A 14,029-nucleotide genomic window follows, 5' to 3' on the forward strand; every position below is an offset into this window, starting at 1 on the left:
TCAATCATTCAATATCTTAAGGAAAGTCAAAGGTTAGAAGTCACCAAATCTCATGATCCCTGATACCAGGATTTACTGCCGGCATTTATTGTTCTAGGAAGACTCAAACACACCCTTGTCTTCTTCCTCTTAGAACCACTTTAATGCTCCCAACTTTACACCTCCTTTCCAGGCTCTCTGCCACTTCATTACAACCCTTCCTTTCCATCTCCAGTTTCACCTTCATCATGATGCTTTGCTTCCATCCATTATGTTCAAGATTAATTAATTACTTATTAAACAAATTCGAGAAAAGACCAAACAAAGGGTATAAAGCGAGACCCTATAACACTATAATCCTTTCATCGAAATTCTACATTGTTCTTCTTGTGTTTCTGCAGATCATCAACCGATGAAAGATGCCACTTCTGTGGTGTAGGGAACTGCAGAGAAGTGGGAATCTTCCTATTCAATATTCAACTAAAAAAGTAGAGAATTATTTAAGCATGCTTATACTACTACATAGAACGACAGAAAAAAGTATACTGATATATTTAGTAGTAGAAAGATTATTGTGTGTTTGTATTGTAGCAGAAAGATTACAGTATTTTATGCCCTTGACATTATTTTTTTAGCATTAGCATATAATGCATCCCAGCGTGGATTCCAATAGGGGGCGGCCTATATAATGCAAGTGGAATAGACAGTGTAGGTGCTCTTTCTTACTTTGAATTTAATATTCAAACTCCATCCCACTTTTATTAACATCAACAAAAATGTCATCTTGGTATCCCAATGTTCATCCAATAATTGTATAGTTTTAAGCCCTCGCTTAACTATATACATATATGATTTGATGCAGAAAGTACTGGTTATAAAGCATGGGACTAAGTGGTGGTGGTGAACAAATCTGGTGGTGTAGTGACAAAAAGACGGGTTAAAATCGAGTCGGATTCATATTCGGACAACCCTTTATCGAAAAATAGAAAAGAATGGAAATAAGTGGTGGATGGTGGACAGCCTCTGCCTGCAGGGGAAAGTAGAAGAGAAGGCAAACAACAAATTTGCAATCTTGCCCATATCTACCTTTTTTTTTCCTATGAGCCAACTTTTTGGGGTTTCATATAATTTGATTATTATTTTTATTATTATATATAGGCTTCTTTCTGGTGAAAAGGAACCATAATTTTGTTTAATAAAACAATTGTCAAAGTTGAGTACCTTCAATATTAGCTAGTTTTTAATGTTTAGGCTCTCCATTGATGCATGCTTGAGCTGATCAAACCATTCTAAATATTGCCTGCTTAACCGAAGTCCAGAGGACGAGAATAACTTAAGTTATGGAGGTCAATTGCAGTGAACATCGGCCATAGAAAAAATATGAAATCACAAAATAACGATAGCCCGCTCACAGAAATTCATGCATACAAAGTAAAGTACCATTTCTCTTGTAATGGATGTGCAACAAAATATAAAGTTATAAACAATTAATCATATTCATATATACAGTAAAAGTATCCACCTGCACTGGTGAAATATTGGCTATGATTTAACAAACTAATTATATTTTTAACTTTTAGAATGATAACCCTACAATATGCCTATACATAATATGTTGCAGAATATAGGGTCTTCGATTGAAAAGAATACAGCATTTTCAACCAGAATTTTCCTCTTTCAGAATTCAGACCCTTCCTTTGAGTATCTTACTTTAGTTCCAAAACCAGGATTCCAATCATGTCTCATCCATCTATGTGATTGTGGAGATAATAGAGAAGACAAAAAGAGAAAATCCAATATATATATACACACGCATATGCAACAATTATAGGGTACTTCACTGGAAACTGAAGCTGCTATAAAAGTTTCTTGGCAACCTCATTTGCAGAAGTGAATGAGACTTTGCAGCTGCAGGGAGAGGAAATAAAGTGAGCAAGCTAAAGTGTTTGAAGGCTAAAGTGGTTACTTGATACTATTACTTTCTTGAATCAAGGGACAAGCTTTCTTGTTTTTATTTTTTGCATTCTTTTTGAAGTCACCATGGACTCTTCAAATCTCCATTCTCAATTCAAGGTTGAAGAACAGTATGCTAAGTACACCTCTATGGTAACTCAAATTGGTCATCAAATATCAACTGCAGATGAATGGAAGCACGACCTCTTTCCGTAAGTACTAAACTACCTCGAAAAATTATATGTTAATTGTTCATCTGATTATATATCATGTTTAGTTCTACAAACTTTTCATGTTTTTCTATTCACGAGCCATGAGCCGGTTGAAGTTAGTGATTTAAAAGGGAAAAGGAAGGAAACAAACTCATTAAGATATGATAATCTGAGACATATTCAGTAGTTTTATTCGAGATGATTTTTTTATGCTAATATGTTACATGATTGATCCCAAGACCTATAGAAATACGTGTATCAACAAGTTTCTTTCTTTGTTCTTAAATTTTCAGTAAACTGGTAAATTGAGTAATGTTTTCTTGTTGAATATGTTGTGTTTATTGTTATTTCTTTCATGCAGGAGTATCGGTGGTAGATACAATAGGAATCCAGTTGATCCTATCCCGAAATCAAGGGAACTATGGACATGGCCTTTGATGAGGACCTCGGTGAATGAGGGTAGCTTCTACCAACAATCTGCAAACGAGTTTCTCCTTGCAAATACCAAAGATGACATGCCAGGCTCTTTCCCCAAACTGAGTGAGGTGATGTACTGCAACTCTAGCGCAGAGGACCCTTATTTAGTTTCTAAAAAACACTATCCACAATCCACTGATCAAAATCTAGGAGGAAATATACGGCACAAAAATTTCTCCATCGCTAACAACATGACCGAGGGGCAGCTCTCTTCCAGAAACTTGTACACTAATGCTAATGATCACTCCCCATGTTTGGGAACTGCAGCAGCTAGCAGATATGATTTCAATCACATCTTTCCAAGTACAAATATTGCTACCAATGATATGTGCTCCACATTGATTTCAAACTCTTTGGACTTGAACTTGAAATCCTTGGATCTTTTCAACTCTACATATGATAGTGGGAGTTGCAATCAATCTTTAGTTGAAAATCCTGGAAAATTAAGCAGAAATGTGCTTATGGGCCATGATCCTAGAAGAGAAAGTAATGACAGTCCATCCACCACTTCCAAAGTATGTCTCTATAAATTTCTCTCTTATTCATAATTATACCTAATTGATATTTTTTCATGCATTTGAAAGCTATTTCCATTTATTATTTTTAGCATTTTCTTTTTATCTTCATAAAAGGTATCAACCTTTGTTAGTGGATCAACGACAAGTGCAAAGAGACCTGGTTGCTTTTCCGAGACAAAGGAATCCCATACAGAAGCCAAGAAGCGTCGGTCCTCGAAGTCACGATCCCTGTGTCCAACGTTAAAGGTGAAACTAATGTTAACCAATGCTTCATTCGTAGTTTCCTTTTCATTTTTATGCAAATTCTCACAAGCTTGGACCTTGGGTTTTTTACCTTAGGTTAGAAAGGAGAAACTAGGAGACAGGGTTGCTGCACTTCAGAAGCTGACGGCACCATTTGGAAAGGTACATTTCTATCCATGTTACTTCCCCATTACCATCCCACTATGAATGAGATGAGACATATTTTTAAATTTTTAAATATATATATATATGTAAATTTAAAAACATTGATTGAGCCATACTTATATATCTAAGTTTATGTACGGAGTGATTGCCAGACAGATACTGCTTCAGTGTTAACAGAAGCCATTGGGTACATCCAGTTCCTCCATGACCAAGTTGAGGTATTTTATTTCTTTTACTCTCTTTGGGTTATTTTTATTCTCTCTCCTTTTATCACTACATCCACACTTGATGGCTATTGTTTCTTTGGGATACTGAATAGTTTTTTTTTTTTACATTTCCTTTGCAGACATTGAGTGTGCCATTTATGAAATCATCACAAAGCAAGCTTTATAGAACAATGCAAACGGTATTTCCTATCTATCTCGATAAAGACCAGAAAATTTACTAGGAAATCCATTATTGACAGGTGAAAATTACAATCTTTGCTTCTTATCTGTAGCGTTTGAAAGAACAAGGCAAAGAAGAGCAGACGCCTGATCTTAGAAGTAGAGGACTATGCCTTGTGCCCCAGTCTTGTGCCGAGTATTTTGTTAATCGCTGCTTTAATGGAATTTAGACATCCCCCCGTTGAGAAACTTTAGGTTTTACACAACAAAAATGATACCGGCCTTTCAAATTATGAAAACTACTGGTGTAGGCTCAAAGTCTGGTTATTAAGACTTAGAGCTTTAGGTAGCTCATATATATTTGTCAACCTCCATGAAAAGATGTTTATTAGGGGATCATCAACTTGGATATGTTACTAATCTTGTCATAACTCTAACATATAATGTACTCCAAGTGCAATCATATCATGAGCACTAACGGTACAGATCGTAATGCACACGAATGTATCATAATTTAACTGATAACCGAAAAGTACTCAACTTAATGGCATGCTAAATATACTTACGACTCTCAATGCAACATACAATGGACTTATTTATCATAATAGAATCATTAATTATTATATATTATTCAATTATCAAAGATATCAATATATCAACATATACAACTCTTCATATCATAACATAATAGACAGTTCGTACCCTAAACATTTCATTTCTACATAACATTTATATATTATAATCATCGTCAATTATTTTTCTTTAACATATAAACATTATATTCATCATGTAATAAATATTATAACTATCATACCGATTGTAATAACGTTGACTTATTTTGAGCATTTATAATAACCTATAACATAAGAGTAACATGAAAACATAATTTATGACAAGTTTTATATGCTAGCAGTATGCACTACTTGCAAAGAAATATTATTTTGTATTAATATACACACTTAAAAATTATTCCATTTATATCACTAGAAACTAGATTCGAATACAAATCTAACTATATAAGACAGTTTTTCTAGTTCATCTTATACAATTTATAGTGAATTTTCGAAGTTGACATACATAAGTTGTTTTAAACAGAATCTGTTGTCCTGCTTTATGACCTATGATCAATTAAAAATTCATATCTTTTTTCATATATATCTAAATCAGTATCCGTTTATTTTAAACAAAACTATATTGACATATGATTCCAACAATGTAAAAATCATATTCTAATCATTTCTATATAATTTATGATGATTTTCTAAACTTACTGTTCATAACACAAATTTGGACAGATTTCACTAACTTATATTTTCAGTTTATTCACTAATTCTATTAGCATATTAACTTAACATATATATATGAATCACTATTTATCTAATAGTTATAAGTTACTTCTTACCATAGTAATTCTGTCACTAGCTCATTGCAAGCCAATGTTTACTCGATAACACAAATATAAATTAAATATACACTCACTTAGTGTCCTTAGCTTGTAAACCTTCCTAGCACTTCATATTATATTCTTAAGCTTCTCCTTAGCTTTAACATTACTTGATCTTGATTTCAATCATAATCAAAATGAACAACATTTACATAACATATACATTTCAAACCATATGTTAGGATTTTACTAACATAGGCATACAATAGAAAATAAATTCCTAAAAACCTTTCGATGCTCTTTCGATACGAATTTCATATCACATCATCAATGTTGACCTTAATACTTCAAATTGACCAATAAATCCTTTTTATCCAAATTCATCCAAACTTCACATAATATTTTTCAACTTTTCATTTTAACTATCATTTTATGAATTCTTTTAGAATTCATATCAACTTTCCATTTTATTTCAAATAGTCCTTTGCCTTTTAGCTTCAATTCAAGTTTCAAACAACTTAATTAAATTTCCAGCATCTAATTTCCAGCTCAATACCTCAACAACTCCACTATTACCACTTAAGTCACTAATTTTCTCAATATTTGTCATTTAGTACTCAAACTTTGTCAACTTTCCAAAATAGTCAAATTAGTGAATATCACTAAGCTTATTCGATTGAATTTTTAGGATTAATAATTTGGGAATTGGATATATCACTAAGATTCATAATCCAAATGATCATATAATTACCAGTAATTCATTTTACATGTAAACCTTAGGAGTAACTCATTTGTGTTTCATTTTTGGTTCTCCGGATTCTTTAATCTCGAGTTTTTTCAAGGCCTCAGCTTTCTCAAGTTTCTTTGAGGTCTCAGCTTTCTCGATTTCGTCGTCTTCCGCTCGAGGAAACTCAGAAATCCTTCGAGTGCAACATCAGCATCTTCGTCCTTGGTTAGCTCTTCAGCAACTTGTGCAGGAGTCACCTTGGTAGCTTCCAGCAACTCTTTGATGTCCCTGAATAGCCGGTGGTAGCCTTCGACGCCCAAGTAATTTGAAGCTAAAATACTGAAAGCCTGCATAGTGCAGTATAACATGTGAATATGCAAGTCCATTCTTCCGGGGCTCAACAAGGCGGGATCAAGCCGGTCCTTGTGGTTAGTGGTGAACACAATGATTCTCTAGTCTCCACAACTCGGCCAGAGACCGTCGATAAAGTTCAACAGTCCAGAGAGTGTAAACTTCGTTGATTCAACTCATTAAACACACTAGCACAGGGTAACAATATGCATTCAATTACTGGAAATGCAGGAAAAGTTCTCTACTGACCTGCGTGTCTTGGCCACCACGCTTATTTCCGCTTACCCGTGAAAGATCAGGCAGATTCACAGTACAATCGATATCTTCAATCACTAGATTGATTTGTTCGCAATGTCGAGCAACAGCTTCCCCAAATCCTTTTTATGTTCTCAAGCTGCAATCATAGATATCAAATTTCAAGTAATTAGCCATGGCTGCAACCAAGCTCGATTTACCAGTACCTGGAGGTCCATACAACAAGCAACCCCTCTTCCATGATCGACCCACTTTTTTATAGAACTCCTTCCTCCTAAGAAACCTATTCAAATCCTCACCAATCATGTTTTTAAGCTCTAAATCAAGCACTAAAGTCTCAAACTTAGATGGATGTTCGAACTTGATAGATTCCCACATGAACTTGCGGGAGTAGTGAGAATTCCCCAGAGTATGTATCTTCAAAACCCTTGCTTCACTCTCAATCATCTCAGCACATGAACTCGAAATATCGTCCTTCGACTAATCACTACTGTTACCTTTTCTCTCCGGTTCATGGCAAACGAGTCTCCATTTGAGCTCAGCCAGTCAGCCCCGTGGAAGGAATCTGTGACTCTCTGGCCCTTGTCGAGCCTGAATGACAAACTCGTCTTTCTTGCGTTTGCTGACTTTGAGTCTCTTGGCGTCTGGGCTGGTCTTGGTACTTAAATAAACCTCTGATGCATTGAAAACATGGTTGGGTATGATCCCATCAGATTGTTCGATAACAATGGTTTGTTTATCCGAACAGAACCCGAAAGTATAACTTAGAGCAGAAGATATGTGCCTTCGCAGAGGGTCCGGGATGAGATCGTTGAATATGGATAGAAAGAGCATCAATGAAGCACTGATTGAGGCATAGGTAGTGAAAGGTGAAGTTGCAGAGGGAAAAATGGTGGAGAAAGACTTTAGAAATTTGTCAAATCGAGACGAAGAAGAAGAATAGTGGTTACTTGGATTACAGGAAAGCATGGTGGAAACTTGTTTCTTTGATTTTCTGATGTTTTTTGTTAAGTCGTTGCAATGTCTTTATAGAAAAAAAAAAGAACCCCTCAAAAATCATGATTTGTTCACGTTGAATGCATGTCGGACACTACAACTGGTATTCACCATCATAGGCCAAGGCCAACGACCAACCATTGGCGAATAAGTGTCGGATATATATAATTTAGGTATTTTTTATATTTTCTATTAATAATTTTTTTTCGACTTGATATTGATATATTATAAAACAAAGTATAAAATCTCACGTATATGTGCTCTGTTTCAATGTTTTGTTTCCAATGCGTCTTCTCATAAAGATCCTACGGATTTGGTCGAGCTTGTGAGCTTGTCGACCAAGTACTAGCTGTTGAAAAGCTCTCACCTGGAGCAATCCCAAATCCATCCCTGAATGAGTTCATGCCTTCACTTAATAGTTGCCAAAACAGACCACCACCAGCTGGTCCACCTCTTTCAGCTGATCAGTATATCTTGTAGTATGACAGAGTTGAACAATTGGTCTCTCTTACAAGTGTTGAAACCGGGGTCTCCTTAAATGATTCTCCGAATTCCGTGAATAGTATCGGCTTTCGGAAGACGAATCGTGCGTCTTGTATGGTAGCATCGAGCTAGATGTTTAAAAACAAGAACTGATATTCATCGTTTGAGCGGCATAACCTGTTAATGAAACAATGAGGAAACTAATTTCATGAGCTGAATGCTTCGATAAGTTTCATACGATAGTTACCAGTGATCAGGAAATGAATGTACCGTTGCAAAATTGATGGCGGAAATCAGATTATTTTCAATTAAACATGTTCCGATATCCAAGCTGGGATGTTGTTTCTTCTGCTGAGGAGTTTATGGATTTGACATGAGAAGCCATTTCCATTATCCAAGCCTATCAATGAAGCAAATGAACAACTGAAAGTTACAGTGAATTACTGCACCATGAAAAGCTAAAAATGAAAAGTTCACTAATAAATACATTCATAAACCTGAACAGTCCTTCCTAAGGAATCTGATGTGCATCAAGGCTCATTCATAAGCTCCCATGCCATTATCGTCGGATCGTCTTTGTAATAATCCCCTGTAAAGCTGTTACATCTCTTGAGAATGGGTCTGCAAAAAGAAAATCAGCTTTATCAGCTCGGGAAAATGATCAGAAATGACAATCCGATATCAAATACCGGAAAGAAGAACAGATTCGTACAGTTATATGATTCTTATAGTATCCCTTGACAACAGGATTTCTGAAGAAATCATCATCAGATGTGAGGTATTGGGTTTGACTTCTTGACTTCTTGTCCAGTTTGGATATTGTTTTATTTCCCCCAAAGCTGTCATAGTTAGCTAAGCTCAGGGTGAGCTTGATTCTATATTTTCTGGCCTCAGCTATTAAAAAATCCAATCCCTTTGAAACAATCCAAAACCGAGAAGATCCGAGTCAGATCAGTACATTAAAGATATACAAAGTAAACTATAAAGGAGTCAAAATAGAAAAATACCTTAAACATTTGTTCATTATATGAACCTGCATACTGTAAAGGTTTATAACAACCATCACTGAAAACCCAAGTTCGAGCCACCATGAGCCCATGAGTTTCAGCATCACGAAATGCGGCCGAGACTTTAGATCTTTCAGGTGGATACTATGCAAATTGTATTTTATTAATCGTAATAAATAGAGGTTGCATACCTTGTGAAAATAAAAGACCTACTAAAGCAAGCAACCCCTTTCTACTAAATAAGATTTTAACAATAATAAACTTTCAATGAATCAATATTAAACTAACTCCTAATAAAATACCAATAAATTGATAAACTAATAATAATAAAATAATTAACACAAACAATAATATTGGCTACAAAATAACTGTAACAATTATGGAAACCAATTATGGACATCAGCGACCTAGCCTTCCTACATGCGTTTTGATGTGCTGAGCAGGGATTCAAATCGCGGTCGCGGTCGCGTTTCCGGTCATGTCGCATTTACCGCGATTGCGGCCATAGTGGGTATATTGGAAGGCAGCACTACCGCTATTTCGCGGGCGCTATCACGGTCGCGGACGGCTATTTAAAACCCTGGTGCTGAGTAGTTTACTTCTAAAGCACTCCATAAAGAGAATTGACCTCTAGATGAATGTGGGGCAAATATGGATTATTCATGTTTAAAATTTTAATAAATACAACAATTTACATTATATTTATTTTTACATAATGATAAGAAAAGACTATAACACTCATCATAATCATAGGATTGACAAATTCTTAAAAATAATTGATTTATTATATTCCATTTAACTGTTTATCAAATCATCGATATAATGCCACGAGGAAAAGTGGTCAAAATCAGGTTAACATTAACAAAGAATACATTTGATAAATCAGGTTACCATATAATGCCACGAGGAAAAGTGATTAATAATTATTACTTAGCTGTTGGATTATCATCTGAACTCTTGGAAATGCTATCAGAAGATGATCCTTTTCCTGTTGGGAGGTAAGACCAAGCCAAGACCGCTGTCCCGAGGGTAATTGCGGTGGCAACAAAACCCCAGACCCATCTCTGCCTTCTTTTCTTCCTTTGTCTGTCACGCCGTGCCACCTCTGTATGAAATGATAAATTCTGAGTCTTGCAAATATCATGCAGTATATGCAAAAATGTAAACTACCTGTTCTGCTAAGGAAAGAAAAATAATGGGGTACAAAATCCTCACCTATAGCCTCTTGGTTCCTCTGATACATTTCTCGATTCACGGTCTCATAGTAGTGTAGACGGTCCAATAATCGAGCAATTTCGAAGTTCTTTGATTCGATTTGAGCTTCCATCTCCATCTCCATCTCTGCCCTTGTGATGCCTCTTCCCACAGATAATGATACAAACCGTGCAGCACACACTTGCTGTCTCAATTCTTCAGCTTGATTCACCAGTTCATCCTCTGTCGCATTAAGAAGATCCTCATGCAAAGACAATCCCACGTCACCCAACTTTTGGCCGATTCTTTGCCAATTAGATTGCATCTTATTTAGAGCCTCTTCTGTCTGCTTCCTCTTTTCTATCTCTGTAAGTAAACTCAATCTCATTTCCCGTAATTCAGCTTCAATGTCACGACGAATAGTCTGTGGTGCACTCCCACAGGATAATTCTGGAAGAAACAAGAAATCTAAGTAAGCTAGCCATAAGAAAAACAAAGTCATTACATTAGGCAGATACTGTGGGGGAAATTTTTCGTGTTTCTCAATAATTTCACCTATTCCATACCTATAAATATGCATGCATGAACCTATTAAATAAACAAGAAAGTTGGCACAAAATCATTCGTATCATGCCCCAAGTAAATACATACCAGGTTTTAAAAACAAATAACAGTCCTGCAAGAAAAAGATTAATATGTGTGTGTGACTGTGTGTGCATCTACATATTAATGTCATATACGTGTGAAAGTAACATAGCATCCCATGCATCAAAAAACTCTACCCCTGATGTAACAATCCTTGCAGCACTTTCAGCGCCAGTGTCATCTCCTACCTCAGTATTACTTGTGACACTCATCGATTCATTCAGATCAAAGAAATCTTCACTGTCGCTACAGATGTCCAAGTTCAACGGTCCAACCTTCTGCACAGCATCCATGAGTAAACCATTATTTATCTGGCTGCTTCTAACTTCACCATCAAGGAAACCATTTGTGTACACCTCCTGAATGTAACCACCATGGACACCATTTTCGGGCTCTATGTTCATAGGACAAATATGGGGGGCGCCATTCTCCTGTTCCTCTTCATTAGGTTCAGAAATGCTAAAAGCAACCAAACCATCCTTACGTTCATCAACAGGTTTGCTTTCCCATTAATCTCATCTTCTTCAAGGATTTTTTCCAAAGATGATACATTAGCCTCAGAAAAGCTCTTTGAAAGGCTAGGCCCACGACGCTTGTGATTGATAATGTAAGGAGAAGGACAGAAAGAAGATGGTGAATCAGGTAGTGGGGTTGCCTCAGGTGTAGCATAGGGGGAAGGTGAAATTTGGGGGCGGTTAGCCTTCCTTTTCACTGATGTCCAACTGCACCTCTCCATCTTACAGTTAGTAGTAGGCTTTGGGTGGATAGGTGGTTTTAAAGTAGAACTGGAGTTCTCGACAGGTCTGGAGGCTCCAGGTTCTAACAACCTATCAAAAGCTATAGCCGTAAATGTTGCCATGGCTCTGCATGATCAAACAACAAAAGTTAAAGTTACTAAACTACACGTCATTTTCTTACGAGAAGGCCCTCAAGGAAAGGCAACAAAAAAAATCCCATTGTTGCTGTATTTGGACACATTCTACTTTTCATGAACTTGAGGCAGTTCAACCAATCAAGCTTAAAGTTGTTAACTTCTAGTTGTAACAACTAATTAACCACAACTTTTCTATGATAGAAAGGAATATTACCCTCACATTAACTCTTCTAAATACTTGCAAAGGCAACAAAGCAAATCTCGTAGTTGCTACATTTGAAAACGTTCTACTTTGATGAACATGAGAAAAGTCAATCAATTAAGCTTAAAGTTGTTAACTTTTATCTGTAAGAACTAAGTAGCCACAACTTTTGTGTGATAACAAGGAAAACAATGGATAATCTAAAATTCAAATATTAATACTTGTAAAGGAAACCAACAAAAATTCATTGTTGCAACATTGAGAACATTTTACTTTAATGAACTTGAGAAAATTCAATCAATTAAGCTTAAAGCTGTTAACTTTTAGTAGTAACAAATAAGCCACAACTTGTGTATTATCAAGGAAAATAATGGATAATCTAAAATTCAAACATTAATACTGGTAAATAGTTTCTCATTTTAAATCAGAAATTTCATAGCTAAATAAATCATCTATACAAAACTAGACAATTGAAAAAGTGAATAAAAAAAATCATGTTGGACACAGCTAAATTAAAACTCGTGAGAATTCATCTTCATTAAACAGCAGCCATACAGAACGGAAAACTGAAGAAAAACAGAGATTTTTTAACGTACAAACATACTTCTATGTTAATTAATTCAAAACAGAACGGAAAATTATAGAAGAAAAAGGATTTGAAAAAAATACAATTACTTCATTGTTTAAAATAATTCACAAACCGCTTAATAAAACGAGTATCAACACGAAATTAAAAAGGGAAAAATTCATTCAAATATTTTTCCTAATTATTTTTACATAAAAACCTTGAACTATTCAAAGCTACATATTTCTTTTAAAAGCTCCGTTTAGAAGATGAGAAAAGCAACGCATCCACAACAATACAGAGCTAAGAGCAGCTGATTCAAAAACTGGAGAAACCATTTCAAAATTACGAAAAGACTAAACATAAATAAAATTGGCTTTCATGTATACCAAAAAAGAAAGGAAACGCATTACCTTAAATGCTGATAAAGAGATAATCCTTCTAGAAGTTACGACGAGGCGTGAGCAGCGGCGATAGTTGTGGAGAAGGAGCAGACGGCGGCGCGTCGAGAGAGAATCCGTTAAGGAAAATGAAGGTTAAATATCACCTCCATTTCCTTCCTCAAATATTTGGAACGTTTGCTATTCCTGGGACCGTAGCTGCAAATTAATGAAGTGCCGAATTTAACCTTGATTAGAGAGGAATGGAGGAACAGTTGTGAAGGGATAGTATCGGAATTTGATATATATGCCCGTTCAAATTCCTACCCCTCCAGAGTGTTCGGAAGACACAGGGATGTCGACTTGCCTTTGTGTGAAGTAATACGTTGTCGTTTACAAGCAAGCGGCAAAATTAATCAAGCGTGAACTAGAGGTGTTTAAAACCGGATACCCGTCGGCCCGTGACCCGGCTCATTAAGTTTGGGTATCCATATTTTTGGATCTCGATATCCGGTTTATTTATTTTTAAAATTATTTTTCTTAAAAAAATCACGAAAATACAAAAAAGTTCATTTTACACAATCTATACACAAAAAATAATGATTTAAAGTTAATTTTTATTAATATTTTCGGGTTGGATTGGGTACCTGGTTATAAAAAATCGACCTAGACCCGACCTAATTACTTGAGAAAAATCATGGGTCAGGTACCCGGCCCGTTCGAATAATTTTTTTACAAAATTATCTGATTTTTTTAAGTTCAAGTCGTTAAACCGGATCAATCACATCAGATATTTTTTAACATCCCGAACGTGAACTACATTTCTTGTAATAAATATTTGATTTTTTAATTAAATTTGATACTTTCTCTGTCCCACAACATGTGTTGATTTTTTTTTATAACAAACCATATGTATTAACCCCCGGCATCTTTCCTCCTCTGTTTTATAGTCACCTCCTTTTTTTTTCAATTTTGGTATGATAGGCGGTGGTATTAGTCTTAGTATTGGTTATCGTATGTATTATTTGTTTCT

The 14,029-nt window shown here is 35.5% G+C and overlaps 1 protein-coding gene, 1 long non-coding RNA gene and 2 pseudogenes across 3 annotated transcripts; 1 reads left to right on the forward strand and 3 right to left on the reverse strand.

Moving 5' to 3' along the window:
• Positions 1-1,639: 1,639 nt before the first annotated feature.
• LOC120119026 (transcription factor bHLH110-like) lies at positions 1,640-4,210 on the forward strand. The gene is made up of 7 exons (XM_039138940.1): positions 1,640-2,144; positions 2,506-3,136; positions 3,254-3,385; positions 3,479-3,544; positions 3,700-3,765; positions 3,894-3,953; positions 4,047-4,210. The coding sequence occupies exons 1-7, from the start codon at positions 2,020-2,022 to the stop codon at positions 4,161-4,163; spliced, it is 1,197 nt and encodes a 398-aa protein (XP_038994871.1). The 5' UTR covers positions 1,640-2,019; the 3' UTR covers positions 4,164-4,210.
• A 2,566-nt stretch (positions 4,211-6,776) lies between these two features.
• Positions 6,777-7,636, reverse strand: LOC120119065 (annotated as a pseudogene).
• A 191-nt stretch (positions 7,637-7,827) lies between these two features.
• LOC120119032 lies at positions 7,828-9,438 on the reverse strand. Of its 2 annotated transcripts, XR_005515810.1 has the most exons (5): positions 9,137-9,438; positions 8,842-9,042; positions 8,627-8,750; positions 8,400-8,529; positions 7,829-8,306 (listed from the first exon to the last, which is right to left on the reverse strand). It is a non-coding gene; the product is annotated as an uncharacterized LOC120119032 (long non-coding RNA). The 2 variants fall into 2 exon arrangements; XR_005515809.1 differs by having other exon boundaries at positions 7,828-8,306; positions 8,842-9,438.
• A 45-nt stretch (positions 9,439-9,483) lies between these two features.
• LOC120118920 lies at positions 9,484-13,255 on the reverse strand (annotated as a pseudogene).
• Positions 13,256-14,029: the final 774 nt, after the last annotated feature.

Source organism: Hibiscus syriacus, unplaced genomic scaffold, assembly GCF_006381635.1.
Source record: "Hibiscus syriacus cultivar Baekdansim isolate YM2019G1 unplaced genomic scaffold, ASM638163v2 tig00110330_pilon, whole genome shotgun sequence".
NCBI lineage: Eukaryota > Viridiplantae > Streptophyta > Magnoliopsida > Malvales > Malvaceae > Hibiscus > Hibiscus syriacus.